General features: G+C 47.0%; 1 protein-coding gene across 1 annotated transcript in view; it reads right to left on the bottom strand.

Moving 5' to 3' along the window:
• Positions 1-8,310: 8,310 nt before the first annotated feature.
• Positions 8,311-16,775, bottom strand: part of POMP (proteasome maturation protein) — a 21,144-nt gene continuing 12,679 nt past the window's right edge. The window contains exons 5-7 of the mRNA XM_006831942.1: positions 14,327-14,428; positions 10,933-11,026; positions 8,311-8,378 (exon numbers count right to left, since the gene is read on the bottom strand). Of these exons, the coding sequence (XP_006832005.1) occupies positions 8,311-8,378; positions 10,933-11,026; positions 14,327-14,428 (264 nt within the window). The remainder of the gene's footprint in view (positions 8,379-10,932; positions 11,027-14,326; positions 14,429-16,775) is intronic.

Genomic DNA, 16,775 nt, shown 5'->3' with positions numbered 1-16,775 from the left:
TAAATAATCCTCATTAAGAATTGTCCAATAAACTGGACAATAAGAATAAAACAAAATGCAAACCCATTGCTGTGGAGTCAACAACAACAACAACAACAAAACAGCCTTTCTGGCCCTGCTGAGACTGGAGGACTCCTAGACTACTGCCCTGAGATACTCCTTAAACCTTGAATCAAAACTAGTCCCTGAGTTCACTGTTGAACAACAGAGTGGCTCACAAAATAAAGAATATCTCCCTTGGCGGGAACACGGGGCTGGGTGTCTTAGCTTCAGTGTGTGTGTGTGTGTGTGTGTGTGTGTGTATGTGTGTGTGTGTGTGTGAACATTTCATTCTTCTTTAGGTGGAAGCTCACACAGCAAATTGGTTTCCCATTCAGTTCATACACAGGTTGTTCTGTGGCCCTGGCTGCCATCCCAACATGTCAACACGTCCCCATTCCCACTGTGCCTCCCCCTTTCCATCCCTCCCTGTGTCCTACTCCTCTTGATCTCTCCAGCTTTGCTGTGGACAGACGTTGTCAGTTTGGTCTCATATAACTGATTGTTTTACACAGCACGTCCAGCACAGGTGTACGTTACTGGGAGTTACCTCATTGTGAAATGCAGTCGAGTTGGTTCCGACTCATAGCGATGCTGTATGGGGTTTTCAAGGAGCAGCTGGTGGCTTTGAACTGCCGACCTTGTGGTTCGCAGGCCAGTGCTGGTCCCACAGTGCCACCAGGAGTCTCAGGGAGTTCCCTGAGTTGTCTGTAACTCTTGTGCATCCCCCTTCGTCCTTTTCTCTAGTGCAGTTGTATGGATCACTCCCTTATATATTGTTTCTCTTCTACTTCACCCACATTGATCCGTGCCTCGCTAGTAATTGTCTAGTTATTTTCAAGGTCTTTCATTACCTAGTGATTGATTTCCCCTCCTCCCTCCCACCCCTGGTAACCATCAAAGAGCACTTTTTCCTGGGTCAAACCTTTCCTTGACGCTGTGTAATAGCAGGCTCATCCAATTGTTGTCCTTTTGTGATTGACTTGTTCACTCAGCACGTCTGCCAGGTTTTCCCATGTTATGAAGTGCTTTGTGGATTCTTCTCTAAATGTTGCATCCACTGATGGGCATTTAGGATGTTTCCTTCTTTCTCTTTGCTGTCATGAATAATGCAGCAAAGAACTTGAATGTATGCAAAAGTGGTACAGAGTCGGTGTCTGACCCCTTCTGATTACACAGGATGGAGAATCAAACTCCCCATCAGTCCAGAGTTGATTCCTATGAGACGGAAGGTCAGACCTGCCTCCACCCTCCAACCTTCCTTATGGATTCTGACACCAGCCATCCCTCCCACCACACTCTACATCTCTGCTGGGTTCAATAATCTGTTGTAATGGCCGCACGGAACTCACAGACGAGACTCACCATCTTAGGGAAGTGATGTGGGTACAACTCAGGATGGGAAACAGATGTAGGCACAGTACTGTCCCGCTCAGCAGTGCCTCCTCTCAGCTGTGCTGCAGACACGTCTCACCCTGGTGCTTGATCTCTCAAACACGTGGCCCCTGGGCCTCTGCCCTGCTGGGGCAAGTGTTACAAAGCTCCTGTGTTACTGTGTGTACGTGCCCAAAAGGCACATTCTGCAAGCCAGCCTCTTGCTCACAAGCACCCAGCCTCACTGGTCCATAGCTCTTCCTGGGCCACTGCCTCTGCTGTGGCTGCTTCTCCACGCGGACATCTCTTCTTTCTGGATGGTCCTGGATCATTGGTTCCTGCTTCAGAGATGACTCCTTTTAAACCTAGCAGGATGGCAACCCTAAGTGATGCCCACATTATAGTCACGTGTACCCCATTTAGGTATGCGTGACATTTGGGAGTCCTGGTGTGGTGCTGTGGATTAATGCGTCATACTGCAAAGCCGTTTGAACTGCAGGGTTCAAACATATTGTCAGGATGGACCAGTTGCTGAGAAGGATATCATATTTGGTAAGGTGGAGGGTCAGAGAAAAAGAGGAAGACCCCCAGAGAGATGGATTGGCAATGTGGCAGCATCAATGGGCTCAAGTGTGGAGACAATTGTGAGGTTGGCCCAGGACCGGGCAGTGTTTCATTCTGTTGTGCATAGGGTCGCTGTGAGTTGGTACCAACTAGATGGCACCTAACAACAACAAATGCAAACATTAGGTGGGAGTTACATAGGCTATGGGACAACAGCCATCATTCACTTATAGCCCAGTGTGTATACTTACCTGCTCATGTGCCAGCTCTTATTCTTCTAAGACTACAAATACTTACTGATGAAGATCAATGCAAATAAAACAAAAATCCTTACCACTGGACCAATAAACAACATTCTATCAATGGAGAAAAGATGGAAGTTGTCAAAGACTTCCTTTTGCTTGGATCTGCAATCAACACTTATGAAATCAGCGGTCAAGAAATCAAAGGATGTATTGCATTAGGCAAATCTGCTGCACAAGACCTCTTTAAAAGTTTGAAGACTAAGGTGTGCCTGACATAAGCTAAGTATTTTCAATTGTATCGTATGCACGTTAAAGTTGGACAATGACTAAGGAAGACTGCAGATGAACTGATGGTGTTGGAGAAGAATAGTCAAAGTACCCTGTACTGCCAAAAGAAAAACCAAATCCGTGTTGGAAGAAGTACAACTAGAATGTTCCTTAGGAACCAAGATGACCAGACTTCAGACTTTGGACGTATTATTCGGAGGGACCAGTCCCTGGAGAATGACTTCATGCTTGGTAAAGTGGAGGGTCAGTGAACAAAGGGAACCCCCACAGTGGCAGCAGCAATGGGCCCAAGTGTCACAATTGTGAGGTTGGTCAGGACCAGGCAGTGTTTTGTTGTGTTTTGCATGAGGTGATGAGTCGGAACCGGGTCGACAGCACCTAACTACAAACTTTATTGAAATTAGCGAGCGGAGAGGAAACAGGAAATCTGCTTAACCAGCCAACAAATGTAGAAGACAATGTCATCATTTTACAGCCTCTCTACCTGCCCGCCCCCATCCCATGATCATGCTCTAATTGATCCTGACCAAGATTTTTAATGACTGCCAACATCTCTGGGTGAAAGGTGTTTGGGGACAGGGTACACATGATTTCACAGATGACTTATTAATTACAAAAGGGATGTTGTACTTTTACAATGGAGAAATTTGGCAGCCAGTACCTATTAACTAAAGCAGCTCTGGTAGCGTAGTGGTTACAAATCGGGCTGCGAACCTTAAGGTCAGCAGTTTGAAACTACCAGCTGTTCGGCGGGTGAAAGATGAGGCTTTCTTCTCCGGAAAAGATTTACAGCCTCGGAAACCCTGTACAGGGTCGCTATGAGTCGGTTCCGGCTCCACGGCACATAACTACCACCACCACCTGTTAACTAGGATTTATGGAGTGGCGCTCTGGATCAGCACTGGATTGCGAACCACTAAGTCAGCAGTTCAAACCCACCAGCTGCTCCTCGGAAACCATATACAGGGTTTCTATGAGTTGGAAGTGACTTGATGGTACACACCAATCTGCTGACCAGTCCCACCTTGGAAACCACTTACAGGGTCACTATGAGTAGGAACTGTCTCTACGGCACACAACAACTTAAATCCATTAACCATTTGCTCCTCTGAAACCCTATACAGGGTTACATGAGTCAAAACCAAACACCAACCTATTAACCAAGTCATCAAAGATAATGTCCCTAGTAAATGTGATAACACACATTATCATCAAGTCGATTCAAACTCAGCAACCCTGTATAGGAGTTTTGAGATGCACTGGCCCGCACGGTCAATTTGAACCACAAGGCTGGCAGTTCAAACCCACCAGCTGCTCCCTGGAAACTCTACACAGGGTCACTATGTGTCAGAACTGACTCCACGGCACTTAGCAACAACAACAACAATCTTTACAGGAACAGTTTCCTAGTTCTTCCAAGAAGCAACTGGTGGGTTTGAACTGCCAACCTTGAGATCAGCAGTTCATTGCTTATCCTACCGAGCCTATGCAACTGCCATTGAAATGCAATAGAAATAGCTTTGTAGACTTGTTGCCAAAAAATGTCTATCCTGAATCTTATGAGAAACTAAGATCATATGTTAACAACCAGTGAATCTATATAAAGGTTGTACGGGTGTTTATATGGGTATAATTCTTTCAGTTTTGCTTGTTTGAAATTTTTCAAAATAAAAGTTGGCGAAAAAACGAATTAATTTGCCTTATGTCTCGCAGCCCAATGCATTTGAGTTACAACAAGGCACACTTAGACCGCCCTTTTTTTGTACATCTCATTAGCAGTATGTTGAGTGTAATTTGCCGATGGTATCATTCTCAGATGTTCCATTTTTGTGTTTTACTGTTGAAAATACTGCTGGATTACAGATACAATAATAATACAAGGCAGACATAATGAAAACTAAAGCTAAAATAAAATCAATAAAAGGAGGTATTAGACTTATGATGGACTGATAACGGAGTCACTGAAACAGAATCCTGTTGTAAGCTAAGAACTGTATTTGTATTTCACACAGAAAATAGAAAATGGAGGTTTGATGTGGAGTTAAAACCAATTCATCTTTTCAAAAGTAAATGATTTTAGGTTCGCGCCTTCAGGGCGACACCACGAGTTGTTAAACGTCTGGTGAGTGGCCACAGGACTTCCACCTGGCCATCACCTGCTCCAACACCAAGAGCCACCGCCACAAGATGGATGACAAGAGCAGTAGCCAGGGTGAGCTCCAGCCCAGGAGTCACACCTCCTGAGGATCCAGGGCTGTGCTGAGTCCATGGTGCATACCTGTCTGTGCCGTGATGCCAACTGCGCACTGGAGAACTGCTGTAAGAAGAAACGGGTGTGGCGGCATGCCAGGGTTTGTAAGCAGAAGACTACAGGTGGCTGCCACATCTGCAAGCAACTCATGGTCCTGTGCCGTTACCATGTCAAACACTGTCAGGAGAACAAATGTCCTGTGCCCTTCTGCCTTAACGTCAAACTCAAGACTCCACCAGTAGCAGATCCAGCACCGCCTGCAGCAGGCCCAGCTCAGGCGCCGCTGGAGGGCAGGATGAGCAGCACAACATGCCTCAGCAGAGCCTGCCCAGAAAGCTCCAGGCAGCTCAGCCCTCCTCCCGGTACTAGTTCTAACCTTCCCCTGTGACCGTTCCACCGTCCAACTTCCCCACCTTGGCCCCCACTCAACTCCCACCATGCCAGGTCTGGAGAAACGGAAACAGACAAGGATGTGGACTCGCCTCTGAAGCTTTCAGAAGAAATACAACCCTGCTCACACCTTGATTTTAGCCCCGTAAAAATTATGTCAGTCTTTAGATCTCAGATCTGGAAGGCAATAAATTTGCGGTGTTTTCTGAAGAAAAAAAAAAAAAAAGTAAATGATTTTAGGCAAAAAATAAGACAGAGTTCAGTCTTTCCCTCTACTGTCCTGAAGTCACACCCTCTATGTGGCCAGTGCCTCGGAGATGAACACAGCCTTGTCCTGTCTCCTCCAGGCCAAGACTCTGTAAAGAAGCAAATGCAACCAACAAAGTGTCTCTACTGGTCAAGACACAGGCTCAAGATCTGGAACCAAACTCTTGAGTTTTTTAAGGATTGCTTTTCCAGTTTTAAATGAACAAAATGTAAAGTATTCTTTATGCTCTTTCAGCCAGAGAAATTGATGAAATTCTACTTGAAAAAGTAACAGTGTGCTCATATTCGTTAAATGTGGAAGCATCTATAATAAAGTGATTTAAAAGCATGGGCTTTTCAAGTACTGTTACGCCTGAGGGAACTGGAATTTCAATTCTTAAATCATAAGCTAATGAGTCAGACATAGTATCAGAGCATTTTTGCTTCAGCTTTGTCGAAATAGCCATTTGGTGATCTTGATTAACATATGATAACGGCACTCCATGTGGACAAAGACCTGGTGTGGCGCTGTAGAATATAAACACTGGACTACTAACTGCAAGGTTGGCAGTTCAAAGGCACAAGCCACTTCTTGGGAACCCTTTGCAGGGTCACTGAGTTGGAACCGGCTTGACAGACAGCACTTAACATTTAGTGTGTTGGGTATAACCTTTATCCAATTGTGAATGGCAGTGAAAAATGTGCTTCCTAAGGTTTCCATGTGTGAAAAGTAATCAATCTTTTCAGCTCTTTTCTATTCTTCAGTGACTTCAGGGAAAGGAACAACACAGGGCATAGGGCAGTGTGTGCTGTACTTATGAGCCACTGAAGGAGGGGTCATTTCCAAGAAAGGAAAAGAAATGATAAGAAGAGTGGAGGCACAGGAGGCCGGATACGGTCACTCCAAGCAGAGCACCCCTGGGAGAAACGGAGTAGAGGCATAGGCATGGACCATGCTGGACCAGAATGCTGTGTCTATTAGAACTGTGGTAGTATAGTGGTTATGAATCGGGCTGCGAATCTTAAGGTCAGACGTTCAAAACTACCAGCTGTTCCATGGGAGGAAGATGAGGCTTTCTGCTCCCGTAAAGAATTACAGCCTTGGAAATCCTATGCAGGGTCATTAAGAGTCAGAACCAACTCCACAGCACATAACCACCATTCATTTGCTAGTGCCCTCTAGTGGGCATATTATGAAAAGGAGCCCTGGTGTTGCCGTGGTTGAAACACCTGGCAGCCAACCAAAGGGTCAGCAGTTTGAACCCACTGGCAGTTCCACGGGAGAAAGATGCAGCAGTCGGCTTCTGTAAAGACAACAGTCTTTCCAATTTTTCAGGGCAGTTCTACTCTATCCTAAAAGGTCGCTACGAGCCGGGATTGACTCAATGGCACGCATTTTTCTAGTGGGCATGAAGGGGTAATTCTAGAAGCACGACACACAAGAAATCACATTATTAGTTGAAAAAGAATATATCTAAAATGATGGATAAGCATGCCACCATTGCTTCTGTATTTTCCCATAATTGAAGTACAAAGCAGGTTGGCAAATATGCAGGCAGACTGTTCTCAATGTTATCTGAAGCAAAAGAATGTTCTCTCTAGGTCTGTCAGTCTCCGTAGGTGACAGTGTGATTCTGTTACAAGGGGACAATCTCTGGATAAAGATTTGTAGTGCTTATCACCAAGAACAGCTAAGGAGACAGAAAAGTCTACTGCTTAAGTGCCATGAGAAGCTTTTACCGTCTCTTCCATTGGTGTTTACAACTTACAATATCATAGCTCCCGGTGCATTGTGGGTGTTACAAGATCAGTTTCTCTGTGCACTGTACGTGTTATAAGATCACAGCTTCCCTGTGCCTTATGCGTGTCAAAAGATCACAGCTTCCCTGTGTGTGTTGTGTGTGTTAAAAGATCACAGCTTCCCTGTGCCTTGTGCATGTTATAAGATCACAGCTTCCCTGTGCCTTATGCGTGTTAAAAGATCACAGCTTCCCTGTGCATTGTGGGTGTTTAGCAGCACCCCTGGCCCCTAATCACAGGGTACCAACAGCAACACTGCACAACCTCAATGAAGATGTGACAACCACTATAAAACAGTGTTTTTTAAAGACTGAAACGCTGTGGCACATCACAGTGTAATCAGCGTCATCGGAGGCCTGGTGATGGCTGGGTGACCTTCTGGGTTGCTGACTAGAGGGTCAGCTGTCTGAATTCACCAGCTAATATAAGTAAGGAAGACGAGGCTTTCTGCTTACAACCTCAGAAACCCTATACAGAGTCGCTAAGAGTCAGCACTGACTCGACGGCACAAAAGAACAATGAGTATTAGCTGACTATACAGAAACAGTATCAGGTGTGAACACTGCATTCTGCATTTACCCAGAAGGGCTGCCACTGAAATTCATTACAAATGTTAATTCTGCAAAACAGTACTATGAAGGTTAGATCCAAATACTGCTAACAGCTATTCAGTTAAATTCATGGAACACCTAGAAATGGGCCACAACGGAACCTGTGGAGTTTCATGGTCTTCATTAGCAACATTCTCTTACAGACAGGGCAGGCTACTGTTTCACTATAAATTATTGTTTAGTGCATCTGCATCAGTTCCAACTGACAGCGACCCTGTGTAGTGTTTTCGAGAAGTCGGTTTGAAGTGTTGATCTTGCGGGCTGGTGCTTATCCTACAGAGCCTCTTCAGGAGTTTTCACATGATCCAGACCACGCCCCCAAATGCTTTCAATTGTCATGAGGCTGTAAATGACAGACCCAGATCATTTCAAATAACCACTGACACTATTTAGACAAATGTTCTTATGTGTCCATATTTTTAATGTCGTGTACATTTCACACAGACAAACAACAACTCTGTACAAGACGCAGGCCCTCTGCCTGCACTGCCGGCTGCCCTCGTCACAGCAAACCGAGCTTATACTCCACCATCGAGTGCGGCTCTCCCATCGCTTCACTTTGTGTCGGATCTGGAAAAAAACCACAAACAAACAGACCAATGGTTTTTGTACAAAATCTCTAAGAGACAGAAGAAATCTAAAGGGACAGAAAACCACCAGTGACTGCCAAGGAGGCAGGGTGAGGACACCACCCTCTCCTCCTCCAGTGAGGGAACAGCGGTCACACAGGGCTACCCAGGTGTCATGTCACACACCTGTCCACTTCCAGTGGACGCATTCAACTATTCAACTCTACTCAACAGGGCTTCCAAAGTGCATGGAAGGAAAAGGATACTGGACTTTTCTCATGACATTTTCCAAGTCCCCTCCTGTAAACTACATCTTCATACAGTTAACGTAAAATAATAAATATGTAGGGAAAACATTCTCCTTAGACGCTTCCAGACAACTCCAGGAACAACTTTTAATCTCTTCATCTAATTTGCAAAACCCTTTTGGTGTATATTGTCTTGTGCTCTGTTGTGCACATGTGCGCGCGCGCGCACACACACACACACACACACACACACACACAATCTAGGGCAAGAAAACCTTAAAAACCATTACTCCTTAGTTCTGACAGAGTATAAATAGGATACAAGTTTCATTTTAACTGACAGCTACTCATAAAATAACTTTAACTTTCTTGTCAAACAGTAAAGCTCCCTAAAGACAAAGCCTAACCTGCCCACCCCTACACGAAAGGAGAGAAAAAGGTTGCAGCTGGCCCTTGAACCCTGGGGTCCACTGTGCCCACTACTCCTATGCTGCAGCTGAAAATCCGAGCGGAAGTTACACATGACCCTGGAAAGACAGGTCTGAACTGCGGAACCCACTTACACAGGAATGTTTTCTGTGGCCGATGGGGTGAGCTAAAGTGTTGGGAACATGATATGTGCAGACCACCTCTGAGTGCTGTGTTTCCCACAATAGCTGGGTTGTAAACCCTAAGTCCCTACACCTGCAGATGGAATCCTATATGAGAACAGAACTTTGTGAACAATGCCATATCAGCGTGGGTGGCTCTCAGTCAGTCACCTGAGACAAAAAAGGCTGACTAGGCATGGAGACAGAGCACAAATGGAGAGACGAGCCAGGCCACGGAAGACGGCCAAGGAGCGCTCAGAAGAGAAGGGACATTTCCCAGAGCCCAGAGAGAGAGGAAGCTTCCCCCTGAACTCGGAATTACAGCCTCCAAAACCGTGACTGAGACCTGGTGGTACTGGGGTGTAAGCACTGGTCTGCTAACTGCAAGATCAGCAGTTCAAACCCACCAGCCGCTCCTTGAAAGAAAAGGCCGCTTTCTGCATCAGTAAAGACGTATGGACTTGGAAACCCTGTACGGGGTCGCTGTGAGTTGAAATCAACTCAATGGCAGTGAAGTGCGTCGTCTTTAAACTTTGAGGATAATCAATTTCTGTTTGTGAAAGCCACCCCTTTGTGGTCTTTGTTACAGTGCCACCCTGTGGAGACCTATAGTGGTGCTGTGAGCAAATGAGATTTGTTTCCTATAGGCCTTCCTGACAACTCACCGTGGAGTGAGCTCAAGCTCTCCTGCATCCTGAACAAGTCATGCATTTAAGCTTGGCTCAGATCCCCAACACACTGATCCCTGCTCTCCACGTCAGCTCCATGAGTGCCTGACACACAAGCAGTGCAGTAAGCCTCTGTCTACTCTATCCTTAGAATCACAGCGTAAATGAATGCATGCATCTGTCATTAGTTAAAACAGACAGCTACAAAGGGCGGAAACCAGGCTGAATACCTATCACCTTGCTAATTTCACAAAAGGTCAAAGTGCAATATAAAAGCCAAGGGTACCCTGCATTCCAACACTTCGAGGGAAAAACCCTCTAGAGGTGGCTCACTGGACTGCGTCCACAGCATTTCCGCACCAGACCCCGTGGCCAGGCCTGCTGGGTGTCCTGAGCAGGGCAGAGCTGCGAGCCAGAGGGGAGTTAGCCATCCTCCCCGGGCCCAGCAACTGTCCTTCCTCACAAGTCACTCAGCTCCCGCGGTGGCTGTGAAGTGCAGCCCAGTGAGTCCACCGAGGGTTTCTGAGGAGCAGCTAGTGGGTTTGAACTGCTGACCTTGCAGTTAGTAGTTGTTAAGTGACGTCAAGTCGGTTCTGACTCATAGCAATCCTGTATAGGGTTTCTGAGGAGCGGCTGGTGGGGTTGCAGTTAGCAGTCCAGTGCTTATCCTACAGCGCCACACTGGGAGCCCATAAACAGCGTAGTTTCCTCAGAGCATGCTGGTGAGATGGAGAGATCCTTCGTTCTTACCCACCAGCTACAGAAGCATGTACACACGCACTGGAGGCCCCGGGTGCTCTGAGAGAATGCTTTCATCTGCGCTAGTGGTTTGAAACGTCTTGGACACTGACTCCATGAGCAGGCTCTGAGAGCTGGCCCCCACATCTACCTGACGCTCATCCCCCCCAAGAGAAGACAGAGATGGTCAGCACTGAATGTCACAAGCAGCCTGCACTTCTGAAAACCATGGGACGAGGACAGTGACCTTGATGAGGGAAGCTCTAGGTTTGCTGTCGCCGTGTGAACAGCTGGGGTCGCTTGACACTTACCATTGAGAATGTCTTCAAACCCCACAGTCTCATCGCTGCCCCTCAGAATATCCAGTGAAAGGTTGGAGCTCGGGAGAAACGGAAGACGCTGAGCCTTCGAGAAAAGGAGGAAGAGGCAAGATTAGGGAAAAATCACCAAGAATTATCGGTGTCAAACCTTAACCTTCTATGCTTCTGTGTAAAATTTACAAAAACCCAAATACCACCCCACCTGCCATAGAGTCGGTGACCTGTTGGGAAGTGCCACTGAGTTTGTTCCGACTCATAGTGACCCTATATAGGGTTTCCTCAGGGGAGCAGAAAGCTTCCTCCCTAGGAGTGTCTTGAGGACTAGAAGTACTGACCTTGTGGTTTGCAGCCCAGTGCTTAGCTCACAGCGCCACCAGACATCCTTTTAAATTTAACCAAATTAATGTAACAAAAAAGCCAGTTTACATTCTCAACTCAAACCAGCTTTTAAACATTCCTCTAACTTTCAGCAAGATACACTGTAAGTGCTGTTGAGTTGGTTTAGCAACCCAGTGTATGGGGTTCTGAGGAGCGGCTGGCAGGTTTGAACTGCCAACCTTGTGGTTCACAGTCCAGTGCCGCTGATCCTACAGCACCAGACACTATTTGGGGCTTTGCTACAGCACAAGCCATGCAATAAAATGCCACCTCCCAGGAACTGACACATGCCTCCCACTTCATATGAGGGGGCTTCAAAAAGTTGGTGGAAAAATGGAATGCAAAGAGAATAGAATTTTTCCACCAACTTTTTGAAGGCCTGCTGTCTAGAGGAGAATACACAGTGGTGATGACAAGCCTAGGTTCGAATTCCGCCTTTGTCACTTACAGCCCATACAACTGTGAGAAAGACGGAGAGAACGGCTGATGAAACCAAGGAAAACAGATAAAAAAAATCATGGCAAACCTCAGGAAACCGATAAAGTGAATGAAAAAATGGGAAGCAGACGAAAATGGCAATGAGCAAGCCAGAAGATGAACACCAAGACTTCAGAAACACATAAATGCACCGAAAGAGCACAGGAGGAGAACTGACCCAATGGAAAGTTGACTTACTGAGCTCGAAGACGAAGCTCTCAGGAACAAACAGAGTCCTGGTGTGGAGCTGATTGTTAACCACAAGACTGATGGTTCAAACCCACCAGCCACTCCCTAGAAACCCTATACAGAGTCACTATGAGTCGAAAGCAACTCTATGGCATTTAACAACAGAGAAACAATCAAAGTCTTGCTGTGGCACTGTAGGATTACCACTGGATTGCTAACCACATAAGTGCAAAGTTGGCAGTTCAAACACACTAGCCGCTCCTTGGAAACCCTATGGAGAGCTGCTGTGAGTCAGAATAGGCTCAACAGCACTTTACAAATTTCAGAACAGGAGGAGACCTAAAAAAGTGTCACAGAGAATACTGTCTACGAGTTGTTAGAAGAAAGCTTTCCTAATATAATCCAAACCAACAAGAAGATAGCCACTCAAGAAGTTGAACGAACCCCAAACAGGATAGACCCCAAAAGAAAAATACCAAGACCTCAAGTTCTTAAAACTAAAGACAAGGCAAGAATCCTGAAAGCAGCTCAGTAAGAAGAAAAGGTTACCTACAAAGGAGAATGAATAAGGCTGAGTTCTGATTTCTCAGGAGAAACCACACAGGTGAGAAGACAATAGAATGACATACATAAAAATCTGAAAGACAAAGTGCCAACCTAGAATCACATATCCAGCAAACCTGTCTATCACATATGATGGGGAATTAGTCATTTTCAGACAACAAAGGCTTATTTTACAGCCTACATTAGTCAGGACTCCAGGCCTAGCCTAGATCTAGCCAGAATCCCAGCCTTAACCCTCACTCCCCCCGGGGTCCCGCAAAAATAATTAAATAAATAAAACAAAACGAGCAAATGCGTGGAGGCCAGACAAAAGGGATTTGTGGGTTAAGAACTTTTGGAGAACTGAGATTCAGGCTCAAATGTCAAGCAGGATAATAAGAATTATAATAGCTCTGTGTCAAACACCACGTTTTTCACTGAACCATCAGAATAATCGCCCCACGCCACTCTTAAGGCAAGGGGCCCGACCCTGCAGGGATTCAGTCTCAGAATCGGTAGGGAGCAGGTCTACTCTGTCCCCTTGGGTTATCGAGTCTGTGGCGACTCCAGGGCAGCAGCTTTGGGGGAAAAATTGCTATGTGTTTTGGTGGCACCGTGGTTAAAGTGTGTGGTGATGAATCTGTAAGATTGGTGGTTCAAATCCACTAGCTGCTTTTCAGAGCAATATCTGCTTCCATAAAACCATCCAACCTTGTCAACCCCATGGAGCAATTCTACCGTGTCCCCTAAAGGTTGCTATGCGTCAAAATCAACCGCATTTCTGTTTCGTTCTTTCTGCACTTTCCATTTCACAATAGCACACACACTATAAACCCTAAGTTGAGAGAGGTCTCCAGCCGTTCCATAAAGAATTCTGCACCCTGGTTTACACCCAGCAGCTTTGGCATCCTCAAGGGACAAGCTTCATGTTCATTTGTAATGTAGAGTTTGGGCTGTCGGGTAGATGGGGACAGGGTTCCCAGTGAGATGCTCCTAGGAGCCCATGCTACCCTTGAAGAGTGAGCAGAGGCATGGTTTTGATAGACGCTTCCTCACTTCCTCAGTGCAGCACTGCAGGCCTTTTCTCACCGAGCAGTTTCCTGTGTTCTTGAACCTTCTTCACAATGAGCCCCATGTTTGTGCAGTATCCTTGGAGAAAACTTACCAAGATCACCCCTCTGTAATCCCAAAACACAGCTCCCATAACCTTCTGAGCTGACTGCTGACTTGAATGGACTGGCCCAGCAGGTCCCCTTCGGGCCTTTATTGAAGGGACCCTAACAAGACTAAGACGAGTCTATTCCTGAGAGAACTTGTCTGCAGCTACTCACTGACCAGAGCCCTGAGCACACACACTCTGTTTGGAGTAAACTTGTGTGTGGGGGGGCTCCTTTGACGTTACTGTGTGTCAATCACTACAGAGAGCGTGACCAGGAGGGCAAGCCGAGTGGCGGCTGTGCTGGGAGCATGTCACAGCACGTCAGGTGGACCAATGGCAAAGGCGCCGACAGCTCAAAGACAGGCTGAAAGGAGCTGCCTCGCCGGGATGTGGGGCGGATGCAGTGTTTGTCTGAGCTAGAAGCTGTCCGAATGTGTAAATACTGCTGACGACACCCATCTTGCAGACCACGGCTGTGGAAGACATCACAGATCAAGGGTCTAAGGAAGGACACAGTCCAAGACCTCTTCTTTGAACAAGATGCTTACCCACTTGTATACAACGAGTGCTTACTAGATCCTGAAAACAGCCGAGCACCTGTCCCTCAGGGACGCGGGCACAGCTGCGGGACACACTCACCTGCTGCACGGCCTTGAATTCCATCTGCAACTTCAGAGGAGCGAACAGACCCTGGATGTTTCTCAGGGTGGAGAAGTTCATTTTATCCTGGTTGAGCTGGAACTGCAAGAGGACGATGGGAAACGTCACTGACCGTTGCCCACACAGACAGCACAGAGTCTAACACACACCTGGATGGGGCACTGTCTCAGCCGCACAAATAAAACCAAGTGCCTTTACCAACTTCTCCTAACACATTTCAAACCAGGTCTGTCTTGTTTTATTCAGCGCACATGTCACCAGGATAAAATAACCACGGAAAGTCTGGATCTACAAAATGACTAATGAAGAATTCCTCAGAACATGGCAATGCAGTGTACTGCCTAGTGGACTCCGCCTTGAAGCAGCCACACAGGACAGAGTGGACCTGCCCCAGTTCTAGACAGCAGACCACCAAGTAAGTCTTCCCCCAGAAGGGCCACCAGGTGGATTCAAACCGTCAACCTTTTGGTTAGTGCTTAAGCACCTAACTATTGGGGTGCCAAAACTCCTACCCCACCCCCCTTTTAAGTATGAAAAAAGTGTATTTATTCAGGCATAATCCTAATTTCAGTGATTTTGTTTGAACACGTTTTGTTTAGAATAAACCATGCATGTACGAATGAGACCCTAATGGGTTGCTGACATGCTGGTACAGTGCCCTGAACGGAAGCAGTATTCCAAATCTCAAGGCCAGACAAGCACACAGAAAAGAGATGACATCTTCTCATGATAAAGCCCGAGGTGACAGGGATTCTTCCTGTCAGCAGTCAGTGTCATCTGCTGGTTTCTTCAGAGAAAACAGGCAATGGTAACCCTTGACCCCCGAGGTAGGAAGGCAGGTTTACCTGGTCTCAATGTGTGACTCAGATTCCCAACCTTCACCTCTAGAAATGAGCCCAACTGTGTGACCTGTTCTGTCACCGAGGGACTCACTTAGTTGTCAAAACTCGCCGTCCTGACCAGCTTTCTTCCCAAACCCTGGGGAGCATGCTAGGTCTGTGTTTGAGGGTTAAGCACCACGTTGGTTCTGACTCACAGTGAGCCGGTACAGGCCTTTTGAGGCTGCCAGTTTTGTGGGAGCAGAAAGCCTTTCTCCAGTGGAGCGGCTGGTGGGCTAGAACCACTGACCCTGTGGTTTGCAGTCCAGTGCTTACCCTGCAGAGTCACCATGCTCCCAACTTGCTGGCTATGGCTCTCCTCAAGTCTCTGGACAACACTCAACAGGGTAAGTGTGGGGAGAGCCTCAAGACCCCCACCAAAGGCGCCAGTGAACTGACTTCTCCTTACACAGCACTCTGGGAGCAGTGACCCGCCACCGACACTGTGCCCGAAAGGACTCCCAGCAGCCACAGCCCACCACCTACTCCTAAGGATCCTCTTTTGTCACATAAGCTTTCCTGGCTGACCCACTTGGTAAGTTCACAGAAGAGTGGAGTTGGATTCACTTGTAACGAACTCACTCATCGCTGGCGCTTACCACTCAGTATACTAAAAACCCTCCAAAACCAAGCCCACTGCCTCAAGTCAGTTCCACCCACAGTGGCCTCAGCCATTGACCTCAGAACAGTGTCCAGATGCTATGTCTCCATAGGCAAGCCATGCTCCTCAGTTACATCCCATGAACATCAGGAAGATCGACTCATCTGTAGTCTAAGGGGATTTTCACTTCTCAAAGACCATCAACTACGGCTCTCTGATGACACTCAGATGGCTTCAGCTCTACACCCGGGGTCTTCCCTGTCACATATTCTGTCCCATGGGATGAGGACTGTGGCAGCAGGTCCATGTGTCCCTTAGAAACTCTAAACCACAGGGTTCCACAAACAGGGTGTGGTAGCGGGAGAGTATGGTCAAAGGAAACGAGATCACCAGGACACCAGAGGTAGAGAGAACCGGACTGATCCTCAGAGACAGCCTGCTGTGCTGGACAGTGCTGGACTGCAGACTACAAGGTAAGCTGTTCAAGCCCACCAGTAGATCCTTGGAAACCCTATCAGGGTCACTGTGAGTCCGAACGGACTTGATGGCACTTAACAATATAAAAAAGGAGAGAGGAGGCAATGTGTAGAGAGGGAGCTCTGCGCTGAGACAGTGGAAACGAGGCCGTGCATTCTCCCCGGACATGACCTGAGCCCTGCCCACAGCCATTAAGTGGATTCCAACTCCCAGAACCCCTACGCTGGCATCATGTGCTGTCTAGTCTAGTGGGTTCTGGCTCAGAGCAACCCTGGACAGGGTTTGAACTGCTGACCTTGGAGGTTAGCAGTCAGGTGCTTGACCTGTAGCAGCACCATACCAGGACTCCAAGCACCCCGATGTTGTTGTTGTTGTGACTCCTAGCACCCCGATGTTGTTGTTGTTACACCTCCTAGCACCCTATGTTGTTGTTACACCTCCTAGCACCCCGATGTTGTTGTTGTTACACCTC

Source organism: Chrysochloris asiatica, unplaced genomic scaffold (genome assembly GCF_000296735.1).
Source record: "Chrysochloris asiatica unplaced genomic scaffold, ChrAsi1.0 scaffold00005, whole genome shotgun sequence".
In the NCBI taxonomy this organism is placed as follows: domain Eukaryota; kingdom Metazoa; phylum Chordata; class Mammalia; order Afrosoricida; family Chrysochloridae; genus Chrysochloris; species Chrysochloris asiatica.
The sequence above is the reverse complement of the archived record's forward strand: the minus strand, read 5'-3'. Positions and strand labels throughout refer to the sequence as shown.